Source organism: Rhipicephalus microplus, chromosome 3, assembly GCF_043290135.1.
Source record: "Rhipicephalus microplus isolate Deutch F79 chromosome 3, USDA_Rmic, whole genome shotgun sequence".
Lineage (NCBI taxonomy): Eukaryota > Metazoa > Arthropoda > Arachnida > Ixodida > Ixodidae > Rhipicephalus > Rhipicephalus microplus.
In genome coordinates this window covers 89,067,693-89,094,329 of record NC_134702.1, presented here as the reverse complement: position 1 = coordinate 89,094,329, position 26,637 = coordinate 89,067,693, and the positions used below count along the sequence as shown (strand labels likewise).

Here is a 26,637-nt window from a genome sequence, read left to right as displayed (position 1 = left end):
CGCCACTGTTCCGGAATACGCTCCGCCTTCTCTGCAGTGCAAGTGTGCTTTATATGTAAGCGGTTCAGCAGGCGGCGCCCGGGAGCCGTCTGCACGAGCCGCGTATATTGATTCATAAGGTGGGCCTCCCGCAACTCCTGGTAGGAGTTTAGCACACCTAACGCCCTCAGTTTGGCGTTGGAAGTGGCCACCGGGAGATCCAGAGCTCGTTTAGTAGCTTTACGAATGATGGCACCTATTCTTTCGTCTTCTTGCTTGTTAGTGCGAAGGTATGGGACGGCGTAGATGATCCGGCTAGTCACGAAGGCATGGGCGAGCCGAAGCGCGTCCCTGCCCCGCAGACCACCCCGCTTGTTGGAAACGCGGTGGATCATGCGCCCTACCTGTTCGCCTATTCTCTTGAGTTTCGCTATAGTGGAGTCCGGTCTGAGTCTGTGGTGAATGAACAGGCCCAGTATCCGGAGCTCCTCCACCTCTCTGATGGGAACCCCAGACAAGGAGATGTGTATGGCTGACTTATCTCTTGGCTTCGCTCTAACGTGCAGAAGCTCTGATTTGTTTGGAGCACATTGGAGTCCACAATCGTTGGCATACGCCTCGACTATGGATGCGGCCTGCTGAAGGCGTTCCTGCATTTCACCAAGGCTCCCTTCAGTGGTCGAGATTGTGATATCATCGGCATATACTGCGTGTTGTGTGCCTTTCACCCTGGCCAATTCGCTTGGAAGGCGCATCATAGCAATGTTGAAAAGGAGCGGTGATAACACTGCTCCCTGTGGGGTACCCCGTGTTTCCATAATGTACGGGCCATATTCCTCGTCCTGGATCCGAAGAAGTGCCTGGCGTTTAGAGAGAAAATCTCTGACATATGCAAAGGCCTTAGCCCCGCAATCGGTGGAACTCAAGTTAGCCAGGATGCTGCTGTGTTTAACATTGTCGAAAGCCCCCTTCAGATCAAGGGCGAGGATGGCTTTATCATTGTGTTGCATAGTTATGGGCTGTATGACGGCCCTATGGAGCTGGAGAAGGACGTCCTGTGCAGACATGTGTGGGCGAAAGCCAAACATGGTGTCTGCAAAGAAGCCCTTGCCCTCAAGGTATGGGGAGAGGCGATCCCGTACCAACGTCTCCATAAGCTCGCCAGCGCACAAAGTCAGTGATATGGGCCTCAGATTTTCCGTATTCACGGCCTTGCCTGCTTTGGGGATAAAAGTCACAAGTGACGTTTTCCATTCGGAAGGGAGCGCACGGCCGTCCCAGATCTCGTTCATGTATTCCAATAAATGGAGGTAGGATGTGTCAGGGAGGTTTGCCAACAGCTTTACTGTTATGCGGTCCAGCCCCGGAGCTGTACCCCTGCGCATTTTAGCTAAAGCCGCTTTAAGGTCATGCAACTCAAAACGGGCATCGAGTTGGTGATTAGGCTTACCAGAGTATGTGTACGCCGGCCCAGGCAGGTCCTCCGTACGACAGAGATACCTATCGCACAGAGCATCCGCAAGTTGTGCCGGAGTGCCTTGGTACCCTTGCAGAGCTCGCCGGAGCTGCTTCTGCGCCTCCCCTCTCGTTTGAGAGGGGTCTATGAGACTGCGAAAGAGACGCCATGTCCCCTTCGAGCTCATCTAACGAGCTGCGGCGTCGCAGCGGGCTATCCAATTTGAATCTGAGAGTTGAGCAGCATATGCTGCAGCCTGTTCTGTGAGTTGGGCTATGTGGATACGTAATTTGCGATTAGTCTTCTGCTTTTTCCAACGTTTTGTTAAGCTTCGGCGCGCCTCCCACAAGTGTAGGAGGTGAATGTCAACTGCGGGGATATTTTCGTTGGTTTGGAGGGTAGTAACAAGTCTTTTCTGAATGTTGTTTACGTGTTCAGCCCATTCTGCATAGCCTCCAGAAAATAGTACGGGAGGGATAGTCTGATTGCAAAATTGGGTCCAATCGGTCAACTTGGCTTGACCGCATTTTTTATGAGCTGACTTATCCAGGAGTGTGACCCGGAGAAGGCAGTGATCACTGCCTAGAGAATCGCCCAAGTTCTCCCAGGTAGCATCCTTAGCATTTTTTACGAGAGAGAAGTCCGGACACGTGTCACGGGTCACCGAGTTCCCCACTCGAGTGGGGTACGCCGGATCCGTGAGCAGCGTGAGGCGAAGGGTGGAGATAAGTTCCGCCAGCTTACGTCCTCTGGCCTTCTCGTAGTGATAGCCCCAGTGAAGGCTGGGAGCATTGAAGTCTCCCACGATCACTAAGGGGTCCTTGTCTGCCAACTTGATCGCCCAGAGGAAGATTTCGCTAAAAGTTACACGTGGCTTATGCGGGGGGCTGTATATATTTAGGATGTGTATTGACTGGTCGCGACGTCTGAGAGGCAGTACTCTGACCATTGGGTATTCTTGTTCAGTACTTAAGTTTAAATCGACCTGAATCGCGGTATATGCCTTGTTCACCAGGATGCATGACTAGGCCCCCCCCCCCCTGGAAAGTGCTATAGCCAGAGAATTTAACGTCCAAACCGGGCTCCTGCGAAGCAAGCAAGGCGGGCATGTTTCCGAGGGACTGCAAGTAGAGCTGGAAGTGTGACCGTTTTTTCCAGGCTCTAAAACCCCTGCAGTTCCATTGTATAATCTCAAATTTTTGTAGATATTTAGCTTGTTTATTAGATCGGCTAGCCATATTTTAGTATTTATTTACGGTGCAGAGGACCGGTCCGGACCTGGAGCCGGCCCCAAAAAGCCTTCTTCTGCTGCCTGACGGGAGGCCGGCTTGTGTTTAACCTGCGGGGAGTCGCTCTGAGTGGTGTTTTTAATTTGGGCGATAACCCAGGGCTGCACGGCTTTAAGGACTGAGTTAGAGACCTGCGCCACAATTTTGGGAAGTGCTTGCGTTAAGGCTGCCGTGAACATGTCCTGAAAGGACTCGCGGACTGCCGACATGATTTGAGTGGGGAGGGCTGCCACGCTCGCCTCTAATTGCTCGGATTTACGCTCTAGGGACTCGATGCGACCAATGGATCCGGTAATGGAAGCTGGTCCAACTACCGTGTCCGCGTCCTGCCGCGAGACGCGAGTGAGGTGGGATGTGACGGAAGAGCCGTCATCCCCGTCCTCTGCCTTGGCTTCCTGCACGGGCTCGGATGACCCAACCTGCTTGGCTTCTAATTCCTGAATTTTGCGTGCAAGAATTTGGTTCTGGCGCCTGAGCTCCCCTATCTGCTGCTGTATGGCGGTTTCGGTAGGGGAGGGAAAAGAGGAAGGTCCGGAGACTGTCTCACCCCAACAGCTCACTTGTGCTTGGACGGGTGTCAAGGGTGGGAAGTCCTTGACCAAGACGGGAGGCTCCGACGGGGTCCCAGACTTCACATTGGTGGAGTGCCCGGTGTTGGTCTTCTTGGGTTCTGGCTTATTCGACTTGGCGGCTGGTGCTTTCTTGGGGCCAGTCTTGGGAGTCTGAGCCTGTTTGTTCCCCCCTCTTCCCCCGTTGTCCTCGGCTTGGATCCGCGTGGGGATCCCGACTTGACCGGCTGCCGGAACCGTCCAGCACAACCGGGAGCTCCAGTCTTGTGGCCACCGCCGCAGAGGAGGCAGCTCGGAACGCACTGGTGTTCTGTGGGGCCGTCAGAAGTAGCAGCAGGTACCTGAACGCCGCAGCTTGTGCAGCGGCCGGGCTGCGGGCGTTGGCAAGTATTTGCTCGATGGTCCACTGTGCCACAAAGTGGGCATGCAGGCACTGTCTTCTTATACAAGCGAACAGGGAGCCGCTTGCAGTTGTATAACACCGTCCGTGGCACCTTGGTCCCCACGAAGGTGATCACCGCAACCGGGGTGTCCCCAAGCTTGCGCACAGACACTATATTTGGCTCAGCACTGAGCTTGCTTTTCACAGTTTCGGACGTTTCGTCTTGAGAGACATGCACGACGCCCCGACAGAACTGGGATGGGATGTCCCCGGAATGTTAGCTGGCGGCCCCCGACTGGCAGCTTAATGTCCCGGAGGAGTCTCTCGGCGGCGTCCACTGATTTGAGCGTGCACACAAGTACATTTTGATCCCAGAGGGGCCACACCGCAAGTCCCACACTTGCGTCGGCTCCGAGGATGCTGCGGACTGCAGCGCCGGCTTGTCCAGGACCAAACGTGGCCTTGAGGTCGAGCGTCTCACGCGGTTTCAGCACCACTATGATGTCGTATTCTTCGATGCGCGGCTTGTTCTTCGGCCGCCACTGGAGTTGCTTGGCGCGCTGCGAGGTGACGCTCGGCGCGTTCTTGCCCTGTGCTTGCTGAGGGCGAGACGCTGCTTGTTGTTTGGCTGCAGCAGCCCTGGCGTCTCTCGACACCACTGCTGTGTTCTTCCTTCCACGCCAGACGCGGAGCATATCCTTGAGGTACTCTTGCTCGGTTGGTAGAGGTGTCTCGGTTTGAGCGATATTCATCTGTATGATCTGTAGGGACTCCGGATCGTAGCCGGTGACTTGATTTGGAGTCGCCATTACCGGGGAAACCCCGGGCAGGGCCAGAGCGGCCCTTACTGTGGTTAGGCTTAACTCCACGGTGGTTTGGCGAAAGCTTCAAGTGACCGAAAAAGGGTCAGAAGACGGCCCACCTTGGCAAGACGTGATGTCTACGGTTGCGGCTGACGTTCTTGGAGACGGTGGTAGAAGGCTTGCAGGAGAAGGACTTGATGTGACGCAAATAATTGCGATATTTCACAGAGGCGACGTGGTATGCGACCGCTCCCGTCGATCGGCGCCAGCGCCCCCCATGACATGAGGAATGAAGCATGACCTCCGTTCGAATTTTCTGTCTATGTGAATAGAAGCGTTTTGTACAATATTCATTATTTTTTCATGCTGTTCCCGGATTAGTTATATTTAAAATGTATGTACTGTTTTCTCAGTTTTAAATATTTTTGAATATATAGTGCTTTTATTGTATTGTTTACCAGCTCGTCCCCAAAAATTATGCAGTTTTTACATTTTTTATTTCTTACAAAATGTTAGTGCTGCTCTACAACATATATTTTTTGTAAAGATAATTTTGTGCAAAATTTGGTATGCTGCAATGTGTGCAGGAGTACTTCTCAACCTGGCAAAAACTATTTTTGCTAGACACGTGAAAAATAATCATTCTTGTGCAGTAACGAAAGAGTTAAATTGACACTTATTTCCGTCAAAGATGAAAGACGAAAAATGTTTTGCAATTGATTCCTTGCTTTTCGAAAGATTATTCCTTTCTTCATATTACTACTATGTCCCACTCAGTGCAGCTTTTCTGCAGGCTGAGGCAGCAGGACAAGTCTCGGTGAAGCAGTTGAAGCTGGCTCTGCGCATTGGTGACCCAGTGACTGTGTGCCGGTGCCACGTCTACCTCGCCATGAGTTTGCTCCAGAGGGGTTACTTCCGCTCATGCCGTCGAATGCTGAGGTGAGCCCTTAGAGAACTACCGCAGAAAGGTTGAGGAGACAGAATGGCTGTTTGTACAATCACACGGGGAAAAGCAGTTCTCAGGGAGAACTTGTTAAAGCATCGGCCTCGCAGTAAACAATTTCATCTGTTGGAAAAGCATCTGTCAGGTTCAATATCTCCCATTGAAAATTTGTCTTTTTTTGTCAATGAATCCAGGTTTTTTCGACCTCAGCATCACAATGTGTCAGCTCTGTTATATACCTAAACAACTGGTGACGCAGTTTTTTTTTGCTTTTCGAGATCACTTGGAAGATACTAGAAGTGGCCTTGTTGATGTCATGTACTTCCTAAGCGATTAGGGTCACTTGCAACAGAATGAAGAGGCTAGGCTTCTGCGAATATTTGAGTTCTTCTAAAATTCAGACAAATCTTTATGTATTATAATTCGCTTCCGTTTGAATATACATTGTTGGAAATTTCTGAACGAATAGGTGTATATTAGTCATCATGCAATCCCCCCGTAAAGTGGTTTTGCTGCAGTGTAGCGATGCTGTCTCCTGAATACATTTATGCAGGGGAAATCTGCCCCACCGCAAAGCCCCACTTCAATATTGGATGAACATATTTCACTCACATTGATTCTTCCTTTTTTTAGGTTTATGTTATGCTGCCTTATATGCCCAAAGTATAATAAATCCTAAAATGTAACATATTCTACAGGTTACGTATTGCATTTTCTTGAAAGTCAAATCCTACTACTATTCAAAGTTCTTCCACTTCCTTTAAACCAAAAAGAATGACATTTGCACCCTCCTTAGTTCAATAAAAAAAAATATTATGCAGGTTAGTTAGGTCATGACAAATATGTTTTTTTTATACTGTGATATACAATATATTCAAATTCAATGCAAAATTAGTTGAATTAAATTGCTATCTGTTTCGAATTTGCTCTGAACCTAAAATTTACTATTCAGACAAGCCTAGAATCTCACCTCAGCTACTGGGTCTCAGTCTTCAAATTTAGTCCCACAAGGACCGAGACATTGAAGATGGTGGAGGTAGTCCGAATGACATGTCGGCTAACGTTACCATTTGAAAGAAGACATATTGCATATGTACGGGTGATTTATGAGGGGCGTTTGACTTCAAAAGAATCAAGACACATCTGATTGCCAGAATGACTAAACTCTGGACACCAATTCTGAAATACTGAATTATAGAATTTCTGTTGAGGGGCGGGAGGGGGGGGGGGGGCAATGATGTTTGAACACGTAGTGGTCGCTTGGAGAGCCCTACGAAAAAAAAAATGCTTGTGGCCACTAGCATTCATGTAGCTTACTCAAAACACAGCCTTATTAGTCATGGTGAGTGAGAAATTAAAGTGAGTACTGTTAAGCAATGACAAAAAATTTCACTCATGAAGCCATTAAAAATTATGGAACAAAGACAGTCATATGCAAGCCGGACCGTTGGGTGTTTCAGTCCCTCGTAGCGTGTCCACAAGCTTTCTTCCTCTCTTGGGGGGAGAGAATTCAACACATTTCAATTATAAGCAGTACGAATGATTGGGTGATTTGGTTCAGATTCGTGTTTATGAAATGGTGTGACAGAACAGGACGAAAATACTCTGTTCCTGTGTTATTCAATATTCTCACCCTGTTCTGTGGTGTCGTTTCAAAATAGTGGTACGTGTGCCTCCCTGTGGTTCTGATCGACACCATACTTATTATCGCATGGCCTTCGACATCTGGTGGTCGCGCATGTTGCAATCCACACGATGCTGTTGACCTGTGGATGTGATTCTGTTGTGGCACAGCGCAGGGACGTGATGCACCAGGCGGTGTGCATTCTAATCTAAACATACGTGCTGGCTAATATTGCTCGTGCATCACGTGGGAATTAACATGTCTCTCTGCTATCTCGTAAGTAACAGGTACTGCCAGGTTTCGTCCTACACACCAGACTGCAAAGGGGCTTTACTGTTGCTTTGGGTGCCACCATCTTGGGCTGTTAAGCCGATGTTTTCTTGTAATTGAATGTTGCTACGTGAAATAGTAAGGCCATGAAACACCGTATGCACAAGCCCGACTGTTTTCACGCGTATGGGTCTACCGCATCTCTGTTCGTTTAGCTGTTAAAGACGCAATACACTAATGTTCACAGCCCAATATCATGGCACTGAAACCCGTCAGTAAAATAGTCTATAGCAAGAAGTGCTTCTCGGGTTTGTTTCTGCTTTATTTTAAGCAAAACCTCAATCTCTATTGCAGGCAGCAGTACTCTTTTGCGACATCGAAAGAAGGCTTGCGGGACCCAAAACTGCTGAAGATGTGCCAAGCGGTGTGGATTCGTATGCGTTACCTGCAATCACTGCAAAACAAGCAACCGCAGCTCGAAGCTGCCACTCCTTAAGTAGGCACAGGCGCATAGGATGCAATAAATTATTTTATACTTTTGTTATCACTGATCGACTGTCTGTGCAACCGTCTGCTTCGCCTTCTGAGAGAGCCATTTGTTAGAGTCTCAGGCATCAATGAATGCACTTGTCAAATGGTAAAATACCATTGCATGTTGTCATATGGCTTGAATGTGTTGCTCGCGGGATTGAATCTCAGCTACGGCGGCTGCACTTTCAGTGGAGGCGAAAGTGCTGTAGGCCCGTGTGCCTAGATTTGGGTGCAATTTTAACCAAAAGTGGTTGAAATTTCCCGAGCCCTTCACTCCGGCGTCTCTCCTAATAATATGGTGGTTTTTGGTCTTTAAACTCCACATATCAATCAATGGATGTGCTGATCCGAAATGTGGTTATGATTGTGCAGTTAGTGGTGCTCATCAGCTAGTATCCTATAATTATATAAATATCTGCAGCTACCAATTTTTTAAACCTGAAAGCACGTGCATTGATCAGCCAGTCAACCAGCGGTGTATAAAGGAGCACAGCAGTGAAATGAATGAGAATATGTGTATGCATCCAATGACTGGTCCTGTGCAGCTGTCTTCTGCAAAGTTGTTTTGGGATCTAGACACCAGGAACAAGTGCTAATCGAATTGGTGATCGATGTTCGGGTGAAAAAAATGGGCAACTGTACATCATGAAGCTGTATCGATCTTTTATGTAGCTTCATGCCACGCTCTAATGAACAGCAGCTGATGCCTTTCATAAATGTTCAACCACCTGGCCATCCCAAAGCTACCTGATTAGCAAAGCCTATTACAATGTTGGCATTAACTCTGTTTGTGCTTTCTTTAACATGAACCAATGTTATTGACAGTTGGAGTTGCCAATGCAAAAAGTGGTCGCAAACTCTTCTATGCCAAAATTAATAGATGTGCAGTCAGCCGTTACTACTGGTAAACATGCATTTCAGCATTATGTGTAGTTCCTTGGACATGGTTGAAGAAAGTATCATTTAACCAACAATGCATGCAATGGAACTGGCATTAACAAATTCTTAGAAAGTACAGAGCTTGTCTATAAAGTAGGACTGAACGTTGAAAAATCTTATTGAAGTTTTTGATGCATCTACATAGGTTGTTTCCAAATTATGCCTCTTGTGTAGTAACACAGTATGTCCGAATGCTTTGGAGCTCCCTTCAATGGCCTTGACCAAATCTTGGTGCTGTCCTTTCATGAGCCTTTTCAATCGGGGTAAGCGAAAGAAGTTTGAAGGAGTGACATCTGGGCTACGCGGTGGCTGGTGAAACTGCGTGATGCCATCAAAGACAGTGTGCTGCAGTGTTTTGTCGCGACTTCTAGCCATTGAAGGGCGTCCTGATCAATGCTCGTCTCATTTATTTATTTTATTTATTGATATTGCAGTCTCAAGCAGAAACTATAGCAGGTGCGAAATATTGATATATAATATTCAAAAAAAGGCATAGTAGTATACAAAGAAAATACATGGAAGTGAAATATACAATGCGTACAGGTAAAACAATAAGGCTAAGAAAATGAACAAGAAACCCAATGAAATTAAGCAGTCAAAATTAACTGTAAAATGCAAAAATACAAGAACAAGCTGAATAAATCCAGAAGAAAATAAAATTTTAAGAAGAAAATTTATGTCAAATTGCTCTCTCCCTTCCCAAAACAATTTGTTGCATGCTAAAACACTCTCACTTCATTTATTTTACCTTTATTCGTGCAAAGCTTTATGAAAGGGAGTAGGACACATATTTATTTATTTATTTATTTATTAGAATACCCTCAGGGCCCGTAGGGCATTACAGAGGGGGTGGGTACATCATATATAACACACAAGAAAAAAAGACAAAATAAAGAAACAAGTATCAGATGCGCAAATCAGGAAGGCAACAGAAGTCAACTAAAAATGTATAAGAATTCAAGCACATACAAGACAAAGATAGATCATGGAAACTGCGTATAGTTACAAGCATTGCTGAGAAATTGCAGTCTTGAATAACAAAGGGTCTGTTATTGATACAACGGAAGAGGGAAGGTGGTTCCAATCGGCGGCTGTTTTCGGTAAGAAGGCTGCTGAAAAGAATTTGGTGCGGCAAAACGGAATGGCAACCTTATGCTGATGATCAATGCGCGATGAGTGGTATGACAATTGTGAAATGAAATGAAAACATAAAATGACAAAGCAAATCAAACAAAACATCAACAAGTAAATTAAATACGAGGATACTATGTTAGACTTAAACAACTGAATGCAAATGTAGCTACAATAGGAAATACAGAACAAACAAAGCAGAAACTATATAGTATGTTGTGACTGATCCATGGCATCACCTCTACTAGCATTCTGGGTCGCTAATTATTTTACCCAATTTGATGGAAAACTTCCCTCATAGCACTACCTTAACAAATGGTTTAGTGTGGATTTCACAAGGCACCTTGAAGGATTCACTTGTAACTGGATCTACACTCTATAGAGGCTGAGATGACTGGCGAATGGCGCACTGGTAGCTAGGACCCCACCACCACCCAACCAACACAGCAACATCCCTTGTTTTCACCACATTTCGGCAGGAAATAATCAGACAAACTAAGACCAGGGCACACCCTGCATGGCATTGAGAACATAGTGACTTTTGGGGTGTTATTGAACACCTGAGAAAGAGGGAAATCAAGAAATAATCAAAGTTGCTGTGTAATCTATACATTTTCCATTTGATAAGATGGTGGTCGAATAAATTTTCCTCTAGGAGTTTCTCTTTCTTTTTTTTTTTGTTCCGTTGCAGGGAAGTGTTTTTTTAGACTAGAAAAGGACAAGGTGAAACTAGCTTATCGGTCATATAACAAACACCTAAACGAGACTTCAAAAATATTTATTAGTGTACAGTACTTACACAATCTTTGTAGGAAATTTAGTGTTGTAACTAGGCAGGTTGAGATATGTCTCAGGGCATTGATATTGTGCACTTTTTTACCAGTAATTTCAGGTCTAGAAGGCATGTATTTCAGCTCGACATATAGGGCTCCCTCTAGGAAAGCCATTAAGTCTTTGTATCTTTTAGTATGCGCGATTGACGCAGAGACGAAGCATGCTGATGAGAGAATCGATATCACCCAACCTTATTGTTCTTTTAACTTCGTAGACTTGGGGACTGGTTCGACCGGTTACTCTTTCCTCTCCTTCTCCGCACCTTTGTAGCTGGTGTAGAGGGAGGGAAAAGAATGTCGGTCTGCAACACGCTGGCAGCGCTTCCTGCAGCGCCGTGGCGGGCGTCGTAGAGTTCACCATATATCTTATTGACCACATAGGTGGACAAGACATATGAGAAGTGCAATTAGGAAATGTTGGTATTGCTTAAAATTTCACAAAAACATGTAAATGTGTGGACTTCTGAGAACAAACATGAGTACGTCCACAGAGAAAAGCAGAATTTTTCACAAATTACCTAGGTGTGTGCCTATATTTTTAAAAAATAGGATCACCCTAAGTTCGTAACAGTTTTATGGGCGGAGCTCCTCCTCGTCTAATCTTGTTATGCGTTACGCGTATTCGAGGGATGAAAGCTTGAGAAAGAAAAGAAGGCAGTATCTCTCGAGCAGTATAATACATGGCGCTGTCTCATAGAAGTACATACAAACTGCAATTGAGTGGGGATATTCTAGATGGCGCTGTACCGTTACTCTCTGATTGGCTGCTGCGCGAGCTCTGTCTGGGTACGCGGGGAAGGAGCGCCTATCTCAGTCTCCTGAATAGTCGCGGCGGGTCGTTGGTAGAGCATGGACGAAGCAGAGCGGCGGGCGCGTTTGCGCTCGGCTTTCTTGGCTACCGTCTCATCGGTATTACCCGCGCGCCGTCTGCATTCTCCAATGCGATCGGACGCATGGACACATGCACGGACGGACGGATGGACGGATAGATAGATGGACTCTTCACACCACTAGTCATCATTCACTTTGTGGATATTTTGTGATTTCTTAAAGAAAGCAATTGATTTTATTCTAGAAAAGAAAGAGGTCATCTTGTTTTTCTGTGTGAGTTTTGTTTCACTGCGAAGTATCTAAGTTTTGTCGATTGAGTTGCCGCTGCGGCGTTCCCGTTCGTAGACGCCGCAGCACCAACTAAGCTTTATCAAAACTTAAATATGCATGACGATAGTTATAGCGCGAGAACAGATCGACGGCAAAAAGACAAGAAGGACACTTTGTCATCGTTCCGTTCTCGCACTGTGACTATCGTCATGTCATAGGATGGATGGATGGATATGGCTGTACCCTTTAGATCGGGTGGTGGCTAGCGCTACCAAGCCGTAATGCTTAATAAACCAAAAACTAGATTTTTTTTTTCTTAAATAGTTAGGTTGAGGATTTGTACTTTGCCGTGAAGGGTTTAATTTTCACTCGTGCCTTGACTTTAACCACGAATCAGATAACCTCCTTCTAGTTAATTCTACCCGCTTAAAGCCTATTTTGCCCTCCCTGTCCCTAAACCTTAGTGCTTTGAAAAACTGCGCCATCATCCTGAACTATAGGGTCAATCCCTTTACAGAACATTATCAAGTGTTCAACAGTTTCTTCTTCCTCTCCACACACACTGCATACCGTTCTACCCCTTCGTATTTGGCCCGATATGTCCTGGTTCACAATACTCCCGTCCTGGCCTCAAACAGTAGAGAACTACCCCGAGTATTATCATAGATCCTTTCCTTGGCAATTTCCTGCTTAAAAGTTCGATAGATCTCTAGTGCGGACTTCTTAATCATGCCCATTCTCCACATGTCAGTCTCTGTTTCCTTCACTTTCTTCTTAACCGATAGTTCTTTTTGGTTTGGCCACCTGCTGTTTTCCAAGTATTTACCAGTCAACTTCCTGGTTCGCTTCCTCTATTTTGTATCGACATTCTTCATGTACAAGTAGCTGAAAACTTTCCTAGCCCAACGCTCCTCCCCCATTTCTCTCAATCACTTCTCAAATTTTATCTTGCTGCTAGCTTCCCTGCCCTCAAATGATGTCCATCCCATATCACCTTGTACTCCCTAATTTGGTGTATTCCTGTGAGCTCCTAAAATAAGCCTACCTATTCCACGTTGCTTAATTTCTAATCTTGCTTGAACCTCTGATCTCATGCACAAGACCGCATTGCCGAACGTCAGACCAGGAACCATGACCCCTTTCCATATTTCTCCCATAACATCATACCTATTGTATTTCCACAGTGCCCTGTTTTCATTACCGTTGCATTCCTGTTACCTTTAGTCGACACGTATATTTCGTGTTCCCTTAGGTACTCGACCCCATTACTTATCCATACGCCCAGATATTTGTATTTATCTGTTATCTCTAGCGTGACCTCCTGTATTCTAAGCCCACTACGTTCAATATCATTAAAAATCATGACTGCAGATTTTTCCTTACTGAATCTGAAATCTAGCCTATCTCCCTCATTACCGCAGATGTTCACCAATCTCTGCAAATCTTCCTTGTTGTCGGCCATTAGCACTATATCATCTATGTACATCAATGCTGGCAGTGCGCCTGTTCAATGAGTCTTCCTTGTTTGACGAAAGGGATGTTGAAGCCCAGTTTACTTCCCTCTAATTTGGCCTCTAATCCTTGTAGGTACATCACAAGTAATAAGGGTGACAGGGGACACCCCTGCCTAAGCCCCCGTTTTACCTCTACAGGCTTGGATACCTGTTTTTCCCACTTTATAATTACCTTGTTACCTTTATAGATATTCTTTAAAAGAATAGTGACTACATCTTCCACGCCTAGTGTGTCCAGTATTCCCCACAATTCCTCTTGAACCACGCTATCCTACGCTCCCTTGATATCCAAAAATGCTAGCCGTAGGGGCCTGTGTTCCTTTTCTGCTATTTCGATGCACTGCGTCAGTGAGAACAGATTGTCTTCCAACCTCCTGTGTTTCTGAAACCCATTCTGCAGTTCCCCCAACACCCCCTCATCCTCTATCCATGCCTGTAGTCTTTCCTTTATAAGCTGCATCGCCAGCCTATAGACCACTGATGTCACTGTTATAGGATGGTAGTTGTTTATGTCAGCTTTGCCCCCCTTTCCTTTATAGATCATGCTCATCCTGCTAAGTTTCCATCCATCGGGAACTTCTCCATCGATTATTATTTTGCTCACTGCCTCTCTCAAAGCCTGCTTAGACTTCGGACCTAATGTCTTTATCTGCATAATTGTAATGCCATCTGGGCCTGTTGATATACTACTAGGAACCCTTTTCTCAGCCCTTTCCCACTCTTGTTGGGAAAATGGAGCCATTGCGCCACTTGATTTATTCTTGTCTATTGTGGTGCATAAAGCTCTTCTTTGTTGAAAATTTTCGGTCACCCTTGTTCTTATATATTCAATAGCTTCGTCCCCTTCTAGCCTAGCACCTTGAGCTGTAGTTATAAACCTCTGCTCTAGGCTTGTCTCATTTCTTAGGGAGTTTAGATGGTTCCGAAATTTCGCAGCTGCCTTTCTATCTTTTTATGTACTTCTGCCAGCCACTGAGCTCCCTTTCTTCTAATCTTTTCATTGATCAGAAGGGATGCATTCCTTCTACAGCTTAGAAAGATTTCCCATTTTTCTTTCAACATCATCTGTCGGTTCACTCCGCTGCTTAGCATGTCTGTGTTCCCTAGAGGCTTCCTGACGTTTTGCTATGGCTCTCTTAACTTCCTCATCGCACCAGCTTTTGGGTTTGTGTCTTCTTTTCCGGGGTGACTTGTCACGTGCCTTAGCAAGCTCTAGCTGAAACAGCCTAATTAGATTTGTGTATGTCCACACTGTTTTATTATACTCAGTGATTACTTTCTCAATTTGTTTAGTGGCTATTTCAATTTGCCTTTCTGAATAAAAATTTTCTTGTATTTGTTCATCTTGTCTTCTTCCCACCTTCACTGCTCTTCCAATTGCTTAGCTTGATACGTTTGTGATCACTACCCAGACTTCTGGAGCCACCTTCATCTATATGCATTCCCCTGAGCTTATCATACATCCTATGTGATATCAGTGCGTAATCCATCGTCGACTACAGCCTTCCTACCTCCCATGTTATTTGCCCTTCACACTTCTCGGTACTGTTGCAAATGATCAAATCAAGCCTTTCACACATATCCATGATCATTTTGCCTGTTGGGTCGGTATATCCATCTATATCTTCTATGTGTGCATTCGTATCTCCTAGTATAATTATCTCGCACTCTCCTCCTAACTCCTGGATGTCATTTCATATACACTCTACCATTGCCTGGTTTTCCTCTCTGGCCTTTGCTCCCGTCCATATTTACCCATCCCGTCCATATTTGCCCCCGTCCGTATACCAACTAGCCCAAACTGCCACACTTTCAAGTTAAAAATGCAACAAAGAAAAATGCAGCAGTGACTAAATATATTATTATAGTCTTTATCGGGGCTAGAGCATAACAACAAGAGGGCAAAGCACTCGCGATAGGTTATTTTGCACGGAAGAAACCAACTGTTTGAATTCTCGGTGGATTGAATTGTTTAGAAAACGAAAACAAGAACTGCAATTGCTATCATCATCATGGCGTGTAGGCGGGCGAATGGAAGCCTGCAAGCTGTTCTGGCGGCAAACTTTTCCTTGGCGTTTTAAGTAGTCGCGGTAGCGATTTTACGTATCGTAATCATGTACGAAAGCCGTACATGACCACATTTACTGACGGAGGAGATCTTCAAGAGGTTCCTTGACGAGTGGTGACGTTCGCTATGGTGCAGCTGTTTGTAAAAGTGTGAGTAACTGCGTGTACGGCAACTGCTCGCTCAAATCGTGAAAGAGCTCTTGTTCTTTACGATTGCCTCCCAATCGTTCTGGTCTGTCTGTGAAGCGTAAACGTCGTGCGCATAATCTGTTAGCGGCTGTTTTATTTTGCACTACTTTTGTTTGGTTACGTGCACTGTCCAGCCTTGTAAAACACCCGGTTTCGCTATCGTGTTGTGTGTATTCAGACAAGCATACTTATATCACATATCGCAGGTTTACTGCCATTTTGTGAGCTTTGTTATAACGTTTATTTGCAAATGTGGCATGTTCTGGACAAACAACTGAGTATGGCAATTTGCGCCTTTGGGTCTTGGCTGTCAGTCACGAGAATGAAAGCAAATACTTCGTCCCGCCTTCGGCACTCATCATAGCCTCTGGAGCGATTCAGTGATCAACTTTTTTACAGAAAGCATTCTTACAAGTACAGAAATGCTTCCCGTTCATTTTCTGTTAACGTATGCGATTTGCAACTAAGAATGTCGCGGTGAAGGTTGGTATAAGTCGAAGCTGTGACCGTTCACTGGGGAATCTAAGCTTAGAGTGAGTGATGACAGTTGGACAATAAATACCCCATACTGAAGCAGCCTTTTGGAAAAAGTGATCTGTCAGACAAGATATTTCGACAAAACGTCTTCAGCCCACGTAAGCTCTTGTTAGGCCATTGTTTTTTTTTATTCATCAGATACCCGCAGCGCCCGAAGGTGTTATAGCAGGGGGGTTACATCAATAAATGACGTACATCTCCGTTCACAAACACAATACAACTTTGTTCACACATAAATAACTGAAATACATTTTCGTTCACACACATAGTAGAATTTTGTTCACACATCAATACATCTTCGTTCTGGTTACAACACGGGTTTACAGCAGTGAATAAAATACACCTTCGTTCCCACTATGTACTTGCATTTCAGTTAGCCTGTTCCACTGTTTAATCGTTATAGGAAAAAATGAATTGGCATACATGTTCGTTTTAGCTGGGTATTCCCGAATTTTGCAACTATGATCAAAACGTTTTGAAGTGTAATGAGGGTTGTGTAGGTATATTTCTCTAATAATTCCAGTTTTATTGTAGTAAATGCAGTAAAGAAATTTTAATCTCTGCTTCTGGCGGCGGTCAGAAAGACACTCCGATCCTAGCTCAGCCTTCATTGCAGTGCAGCTCTCCCTCCTTCCGTACCGTCCCAAGACGAACCTGGCAGCACAATTTTGTAATTGTTTCAGAGCAGCAATGAAGGTTACCTCGGCGGCGTCCCACACGACACAACCGTATTCTAATGTATGTCTGATACAAGTAGTGTATGCCATACGTTTTAAATTCACATGCGAACATCGCAGGTTTCTTTTAATTAAATTTAAGGCCTTACCAGCTTTGGCTATGAGAGCGTCAACCTGAGGCCTCCATGAACATTCAGATGATAGTATTACACCTAGGTACTTATATGTACTCTGTTGTTTCAACTGTACATTGTTCAGATGGTACTGTGACTGAAATGGTTTCATCTTTTTGGTAAATGAAATATGTACACACTTTGTTATATTCAAATTCATTTTCCATTTGGTACAGCACCTATGAATGAGTGATAAGTCTTTCTGAAGTTCTAATACATCATTGTGATCAAAAATTTTTCTGTACACAACACAGTCATCCGCAAACAACCGTATATAAGATGAAATTCCTGCAGAGATATCATTAACATAAATTAAAAACAATAGCGGACCCAGGACGGAGCCTTGTGGGACCCCTGAGGTAACATCCGTGTATTTGGAGCATTTTCCATTCAGTACTACGGTTTGTGTTCTTTGGGAAAGGTAACATTCGATCCACTTAAAAACAGTCTTATCAATGTTCAGGGTGGTAAGCTTAAACAGTAAGAGTGAATGTGACACAGTGTCAAACGCTTTCCGAAAATCCACGAACACACCGTCAACCTGTCCTACAGTATCTACGCCCGATATTACATCATGATAAAATTCGACTAATTGTGTTGTGCAAGACAGCCCTCTGCGAAATCCATGCTGCTCGTTGATTAGTACCTTATGCTTGTTTAAATGAGTTATTATTTCTTTGTATAAAATATGTTCGAGGATTTTACACGGGATAGACGTAAGCGATATTGGTCTATAATTACTGACGTCTTTTTTGGACCCACCTTTATGTATCGGTACCACGTGCGCAATTTTCCAGTCATGTGGTAAGGTACCTGTCGCTAAAGATCTTTCAAAAGTTGCATAAAGATACATAGAAATTGGCCCCGCACAACGCTTGAGTACATGCGAAGAAATTTCATCTGGACCACTAGATTTACTCTCATCAACGTCCTTCAATAGTTTTTCAATTCCATTAACACTAAGCTCGACAGGAAGCATAGGCGAAATGCTCATAATAGTTGGATGATAATTACAGCTGTGTTTGGGTAAGAATACCGAGTGGAAACAGTTGTTTAGGCATGCAGCCTTATCCTCCTCCTTGCCGTTATAATTTAACTCCTGTATTCCAAAGGAATCTGAGTCACACTGTTTTAAGTACTTCCAAAACATTTTAGGATTTGATTTCATTTTGTTGCTCAGCTCAGTGAAGTAATAATCTTTAGCTTTTTCTATCTTTAGCTTATATTCGTGGGTAATCGACTTCAGTTTTTCAAAGTGAGCAACTGATTTGCTTTTCTTGAATGCGCCTAATGCCCTCTTCCTTTTGTTGATAAGTTTTAATATATGTGCTGTTACCCATGGTTGTTTGTGCTTTTTTAGCCGTGATGAATGAACACTGGAGATATGTCTGTTTGTTAACACGGAAAATATATTCTTAAATTTGTCCCACGTATCATGCACATTGCCCTCCTCAAAAAGACATTCGAAAACAGGGAACGAATTTCGAAGTTTTTTAGAAATTGCATCGTAGTCACCCTTGTCATAAAAGTAGATCCTTCTACGCGTAGGTAACTTCGCACACACTTTTTTCTTTCGGATACAAGCAACAACAGCAAGATGGTCACTAATTCCTGGAATCGCAGTCACGTCATTTACGAAATTTGGCGAGTTACAAAACAACAAGTCTAACACAGCGTCATTGCGTGTAGGGGTGGCAACGTACTGCGTCAAACCAAATGTGTCGACGATATTTTTCATCGGAAGGTTCATGCTTCCGCTTATACTTATACAGGAACCAATACCCCAGGATAAGCCAGGCAGATTAAAATCCCCCCCTAGGAGTAGTGTCTGGGCTGACGCTTCAGAAAGAATTTCATCTAATGTTTGCATTATGCTGATATCTGTGCTCGGCGAGCGATAAACCACTCCGACCAAAAACGCAAAGTTATCAGGCAGTATTATCTTGCACCATACAGACTCCAGTGCGTCGCACTTATAATCAACTTCAAATGACTGTAAGCAAGAACGAACAAGTAAAAAAATGCCACCACCTGCTGTGAGCCTATCGTTGCGATAGACGACGTAATTTTGCGGAAACACCTCACTATCAGCAATCGAGGGCTTTAGCCAAGATTCTGTGCCAAGGACTACATCTGCGTTAACACTCTCAATTAAGCCCAAGAGCTCAGCAACTTTATTAACTACGCTTCAGCAGTTCACGATGACTGCAACAAGTTCTTGACATCGGTATTTCTCCTTTTTTCTAGTTTGTCATTGCCTGCGTACTGGGACGACCTCTTCTTTTTCGTCATCCCACCTGAAAGCCCTGCCGTTAATAATCAGTTTGTCAAAATTCAGCTTCACTTTATTGTTCTTATCCTTTCTTTTTGTCTTAGCATATTCCCACAGCTTATTCCTGATACTTCTTGTCTCATGTGAGTAATCTTCGCTAACGCTGTACTGGGAATTCTTGAATCTTTTGGCATTGAGAAGCGCTGCCTGACGCTCTTTGTACAATGAGAATTTGATAATAATTGGCCTCTTCTTATTCTCATTATAGCGTCCTAAGCGATGTGCCCTTTCCACAGACTCGAGTTCCATTCCAAGGCTCGTTTTGCAAATATTCTTCATTATAGCTTCGGATTCATCCCAGGATTCTGAGGTTTTATCATCAACGCCATAGAAAACAAGGTTTTTCCGACGACTTCTGGTTTCGAGGTCATTTGTTTTCTTTTGCAGATCTTTCACCTGTTGCATGAGTTGCCGTATTATAGCTGCCTGTTCCGTTACAGTCTTGCTGATGTCCCTTATCTGGTTCTGAGTTTGGCTAAGATTATCTTTTACTTCCATCAGTATGTTCTCATTTTTTTCAAACATGGATTCAATGCCGTTTAACTTTGAAATTAAAGTTTCCTGCTCACTCTGCAAACATTTCAGCACTTTCATCTCCGGTGTCTTAGCAGGACCTGGGTTCAGTTCAACATCCCCCGCGAGTATTAACAACAAAATCAAATACAGCACTCTGTTAGAAAATAATCGGAGTCTCTTCAGACGCGACGTATGCAGCGTGCATCCGTGGTTTTTGTTACGAACAGTTAGCAACGTGGGAGGAGCCGGCAATGCATATACAAGTCTCCGCGATTGAGATGGGTAGTAATGACTAGCCTGCACCAGCAAAAGTTGCATCAGCGACATGTCGGCAAGTGTGCCGGCTCCAAATCCCACGAAGCCATCGTGCTGAGTGCCTATATACGCCTGATCGGCACCACGTGAGTTCTGTTGGCCCAAATTGATTGGTTGATCCTCGCTGATCAATCCGTGGCTCGGGCCACACGTGCCTCTGACGACAGATGATGACCCATGCACACGTGTGGATGATAGTCGAAATACTGTAGATGCTGACCAGGTATCAGACAAAAAGGGCTGTGTCCTGCGTTCTGCTGCATCGAAGTGGGTCGCAGAAACCAGCAACAGAGGTACCTGCACCAGCAACAATTGCATCAGCGACATGTCGGCAAGTGTGCCGGCTCCAAATCCCCATAACTTGTGCAAATGCTGTGCTCAAGTTAAAACACACTGACCTGTAGTATGTTGCTTTCTGTGCGGCAACTTTTTTTTGTTTGTGCTATGTAGAGCTTTATCGTGACCACTCCGTTGAATACCTTGTATCACCTCTTTGCACCCCTTATTCACCCCTGGCCCTAGAGCCATTAGCCCCTTGCAGCTGATATGAATAAGTGAAGTCTTCACGCATGAACTGCGGTGTCCAAATGTTAAATATTACTATATCCCGTGTATTAAATATCATAGCATGAAGTGATGTTGGCATTGATGTATGCTGTAGGTCTGAGCTTCTAGTGTTTTTCTCAAGAAACTGATATCTGGAATTTCAAACTAGAAGTGGCCCTCATGAAGTTATCTGAGTGCTTATTTGGTTTCAAATGCTGATGACTGCATGTAATGAATGTTTTCATTTTGTTTTTTGTATGCTTTTTTTGCGCAAGATCTGTGTACTGCGACTGTGTGACGCTGGACTGTAACAGGTTGGGAAGCCTAGTGAAGCTCTACTGAGTATTTCTTTTTATTCTGTCTGCTCTGTGAAGTAGTAAATAAATGAAAATGAAACCTTATTAGCTGATTCATCCTAATCTTCAGTGTAATGGTGATTGCTCAATGACTTTACTCTGTGTGATTAATGAGAGCTATCTCCGTCATCCACAGACCAACACTGCCTGGCACTGCCAACAAGTCCAGCATCCCCGAATGGCGTATTGTTGAGCTCCAGGGTGACCTGATGACAAATGACAAAGGCATGGCTGGCCAATACATCGGTGATCTCCATTACACCAAAGCGGTATGAAGTGTTAAAGGGACACTAAAGGCAACTATTAAGTCGATGTTGGTTGTTGAATTAGTGGTCCAGAAACCTCGTAGTGTTACATTTGTGCCAAAAAAGTGCTTATTTTTAAATAAAATTACGTTTTAGTGGTCCACATCGAGTTAGTGCAGCTCAAAGTACCCAGCTGAAGCAGAACGCGTCACGCCACTGTTGCCGTGCACAACGTTGCTTGGTTTTACAGCGCGGCCATCGACATTAGTAGCAGCAGAACTAAAACAGAGGGAGCCGCAGCAGCAATAACAACCATCAAACAATTTCTGCCATAGCCTGAGATATAGCAGACATGCTGGGTATAACTGGGTCCCGCTAGATGGCACGACCTGTCCAGTCAAGCTAGGCAAAAATTGAACTTTTGAACCACTCGCACCATTTCTCATAGTAACGTCGAGCGGTTCTTTTTTCCATGGGTAAAACAGAAACCAACAAGAAGCATTTCATTACGTCTCCTTATGCACGGAAAGTTCTATATTTAGTGCAGCTAGATCGATTACTAGTGATTCATCATACCTCTGACTTAATCGGTATCAGTTTGCGAATGCCCTATCGTAGCGCATGTGTTCTCATGCATCTACCTAAATCTATTGGTGACTAAGGCACTGCTGTTAATAATATTGTCGTTTTAGACGTTGTGGTACATAGAGCTTTCACTCTGACATAAATTGTTATTGCATTGTTTTTGTATTGGAGATGCTGTATTTGCAGATATAGAACTCAGTGACACTTTTCAAGCACTTTTCACTCATAATTAGTCTTAGATTGGTGTTTCAGTGGTCTTACTGAAGAATGCATCCCATTGAGGCTCTCGTACAATAACTGCCCTAGGAAGGGTAGCACCATGACACCTTTCAAATACCATGCATTTGCTCTCTCTTTTCGTCAATTACAGGGCATTCCGGTGCTGCTTGTTGGCCACCACATCTTGTATGGGAAAGAGCAGGACGTGGAAAAACCATTTCTCGTAATTGAAAAGTCTGGCGGAAAAGAAGGGGAAACACGAGGCATTACGAAAGAGTACCTCGTTCGCGGTGTCGTCACAAAAAAGGTCATCTTTCGGTCTCGTCCTAAGCCCATTGTCAGCAACGTACCGACGAAAGTCTGAAGAGAAACTGCAGAGCTGTAGGTGTGCCACGATAATCATGACGTGTTGCTGTGACCGTAGATTTCTCCTTTTCTTCCGAGATGTGCCCGCTAAACAACATTGAAAAGTTAGCATTGTGCGCCTAAGAAGTTGAAAGTGATCGTGAAAACATAAGGTTTAATGATATGATGGTGCCTGTTTCATTTACATTGTTGCAGTGACTCTAAAAAATGTTTAGCTAGAGTGTTCTTACATTGTACATTATAGCTCGCTGTTTGATAATGCTCTTCGAGTACTTTTATTTCTCCATAAAATGCTGCTGTTTTGTTGTCTAATGCACAAACTATGCCGTTATGAACATACAGGTGCTTTATTTGCTAGTTTTACAGACTATATAAAAACATTGAATATTGTAAATAAGTTGGTGTCTATTGCTTATTCATTTCTGAGCAAAGTTGGGGGCAGAATACTAAATATAATATATTGTCACGGGGTCGTGACGTGGTTGAAGGCAGGAGACGGAATGGTCAGAATAAACTGTTTATTTGGGCGAACTTGTGCCCACTAAACGAAAAGTCGGGTTACGGTAGCACACTTTCACTGATAGCGGTGCATGCAGTGTCGGCCGTCGATCAACTGACAAACGGCATAGCGCCTCGGCATTTATACACTTGCCATCGAATGTTCTAGCGTCGTCGCTAGCTGTGACGTAGGTTCCAGAATAATCTGTACAGTTCGCGGAGTTGGTGTGATCTTATCGAAATGATCTACTACAGGCCTGAAGCTTTTCAAAAACTGCAGGTGCGGTTTGCGCTGAGAATTGTGTAGTGTATTGGGGTGATAACAAAACTTGAGAAAAGGAACGTGGCATTGCCCCCTCTGAAGAAGGGATTGTCCCGATTCTTTAACGGAAGATGAAGGTACAACAATAATGCAAGAAAGTACAAGGAATAAATTACGATACAGCAATAATATAAAAAACACTGTTTCAGTTCATTAACGCACATGAAACGGCTTGAGGCGCGCGACATGGACGACTTCAGGTCGCGATCGGCGTCGTTGAGAGTTCGTGATGCTGTCGGGGACAAGCTCGTAATCGAGTGGGCCGAGACGTCGAACCACCCTGTGTGGTCCGAAGTACCGTTGAAGAAGCTTTCCACTGAGACCACGTCGGCGTATCAGCGTCCACACCCAAACACTTTGACCGAGCTGGTATTCCACGAAGCCTACTCGAAGATTGTCACGGTGGCTGTCGATCGTCTGTTGGTTCTTAATACGGAGGGGCGCCAGTTGTTGGGCTTCTTCGGCGCGTTGAAGGTACTCACTCACATAGAGGGTGTCTTCGTCAGTGACGTTGGGTAACATGGGGTCGAGCTTTGTTGCCGTGCTCCTTCCATAGACCAATTTGTATGGAGATATCTGCGTGGTGTCCTGCACCGCCATGTTGTATGCGTAGGTCACATACGGTAAAATGGCGTCCCACATCTTGTGTTCGACATTGACGTACATTGCCAGCATGTTGGCGATCGTCTTGTTTAGCCGCTCAGTGAGGCCGTTGGTCTGTGGGTGGTACGCTGTTGTCCAGCGGTGGTTTGTCTGGCTGTATGTCAAGATCACTTGAGTTAGGTTAGCAGCAAACAACGTTCCTCTGTCGGTGATGAGGACCTTCGGGGCGCCGTGATGTAGGATGATATTTTCGACAAAGAACTTAGCTACCTCGGATGCACCGCCTTCTTGTCAGTGGGCAATGGGAAGTCGGCGATGGCGGCTGTTTTCCGTGGATCGGGACGAACTCCAGACTTGCTAATCATGTGCCTCAGGAACAAGAGCTCCTCGTACGCAAATCTGCACTTTTGTGGCTTCAGTGTGAGTCCGGACGTCTTGATGGCTTGAAGAACAGCTTCAAGATCCCGAAGATGCTCGTCGAAACTCGAGGAGAACACGAGGATGTCGTCCAAGTACACAAGGCAAGTCTGCCACTTCAATCCTTACAGTACTGTATCCATAACGCGTTGAAAAGTTGCAGGCGCTGAGCAAAGACCGAAGGGCATCACCCTAAACTCAAAGAGGCCGTCCGGTGTTATAAACGCCGTCTTCTCTCGGTCTCTTTCGTCCACTTCGATTTGCCAATAGCCAGTCTTGAGGTCCATTCACGAAAAGTACTTGGCGTTATGAAGCCGATCAAGTGCTTCGTCTATTCATGGGAGAGGATACACGTCCTTTCTTGTGATTTTGTTCAGGCAGCGATAATCGATGCAGAAACGCAAGGTTCTATCTTTTTTTCTTCACTAACACCACGGGGGACACCCATGGACTCTTGGACGGCTGGATGATGTCATCCCGCAGCATTTCATCAACTTGTCTCTTCATGGTCTTGCATTCTCGCATCGAAATCCTGTACAAACTCTGATGGAGTGGTCTGGCATTTTCGTCTGTTAGGATGCGATGTTTCATGATTGGGGTCTGCCGAATTTTTCGTGATGACGAAAAGCAATTTTCGTATTGCAGGTGCAGGGTCTTGAGCTGTTCTTGCTTATGGTCCGGAAGGCTAGGATTGTCGTCAAAAGCTGAGGGAGGGGCTTGGTTCCTCTGAGCAGGTTCCACAGAATCGGTGAGGGTGAAAGCACTGGTGGCTTCCACAATTTCTTTGATTATGCGACCGCCGTTTCTTTGTTCACGTGTTTGTATTCATTGCTGAAATTCATGAGCATAACCGTTGCTTTGCTTCCCCATAGCTCTGGAATTCCTCTTGCGACGCAAGTATTGCGTGTGACCAACAGATGCTGACTGTCTTCAACGACGCCTTCCAAGTCACGTGATTAGGAGTGCCAACTGAAATAATGTCGCTGGAGCGAGGCAGAATGGTGACTTGTTCTTCGAGCACATTCAAGGCGTGGTTTTTCGACGGCGTGCGCGGCGGTAGTGCTTCTTCTGTGGATGAAGTTATCGACTTTGTTCTTAGGTTGATGGCTGCACCATGGAGGCATAAGAAGTCCATGCCAAGGATGACATCTCTCGAGCAATGCTGTAGGACTACAAAGTATGCAGGATAAATACGGCCGTTAATGGCGACTCTCGCTGTGCAGGTTCCTGTCGGTGTTACAAGATGACCTCGAGCTGTGCGGATTTTGGGGCCTTTTGAAGCTGTCCTAACTTTCTTCAACTTCGAGGCGAACGACTCACTGATGAGGGAATAGTTGGCTCCAGTATCGACGAGAGCGGTCACACTATGGCCGTCGATAAGAACGTCGAGGTCGCTAGTTCGCTGTCTCGCGTTGCAGTTAGGGCGTGACGTCGGGTCATGGCTGCATCGGCTTGTTCCGCTGCTTCTATGTTGCATCGTCAGGTCACCTTCAGTAAGTGAGGTTTCGTCATCAGGACTTTGCTTGGTTGGCGTCGTGTTCGGAAAGCTCTGTCGCGGCGTTAGAGGATCTTCGGTAGTTTTTCGCACAGCAACCGCACCTCCGTTGGTTGCTGCCCTTAGTTTCCCGGATACTCTGGCCCCGCATCGGGCCAGAGTGCTGTCGTTGGTGCGCTGACCTCCGGCGGTTGGACGACGGCGAACGGGAAGGACTTCGTGGTGTCCATTGAGTTCCTGTCAGGAAGTCAGCGATGTTATGTGGCTGTTTCCCTGGCTGCAGACGTGGTGCATTGACGGCGAAGCCACGCAGTCCCATCTGTCAGTACTGGCAACGGCGGTAGGTGTGCCCGGCCTCGCCTCAGTGGTAGCAGTGCGAGCAGTTGTCAGGTGCACCCCAAACGTCGGTTTTCCTCGGCGCAATGCGCTGGCCCGCTGGCGATTGGTAGGACGTAAATGGGGGTGGTGGCGTCTGGCGACGGAAGTGTGACGGGGTCGAGTTTTGGCGTGGATGGGGAGGAGAGTTGTGGCGCACTGCAGCGGCATAGCTCATAGCTTCCGGCTCGGGCAGCGGTGCTTGGGGAATTGGAAGCGATTGCCGAACTTCTTCTTGCACAATGTCGGCGATCAAATCCACTTGAGGCTGTGCCGAAGGCAACAGCTTGCGCAGCTCTTCTCGCACAATCGCTCAGATTGTTGCACGCAGGTCTTCCGAGTCAATGGCTTGAGCAACAGTGCAGTCAGGAGTCAGGCGACGATTATGTAGTCTGGTGCACACGTCCAAAGTCTTTTTGATAGTGGTCGCCTGTGATACG

At 45.3% G+C, this 26,637-nt stretch overlaps 1 protein-coding gene across 2 annotated transcripts in view; it reads left to right on the top strand.

Moving 5' to 3' along the window:
• LOC119172491 (uncharacterized) overlaps positions 1-22,884 on the top strand; it is a 30,341-nt gene extending 7,457 nt beyond the window's left edge. The window contains exons 3-5 of one of the 2 annotated variants that reach the window (XM_037423624.2): positions 5,272-5,417; positions 21,209-21,341; positions 22,273-22,884. In XM_037423624.2, the coding sequence (XP_037279521.2) occupies positions 5,272-5,417; positions 21,209-21,341; positions 22,273-22,485 (492 nt within the window). In that variant the 3' untranslated portion in view covers positions 22,486-22,884. Of the gene's footprint in view, positions 1-5,271; positions 5,418-7,669; positions 7,860-21,208; positions 21,342-22,272 lie in introns of those variants that run through there. The other variant, XM_037423614.2, reaches the window with a different exon arrangement.
• Positions 22,885-26,637: the final 3,753 nt, after the last annotated feature.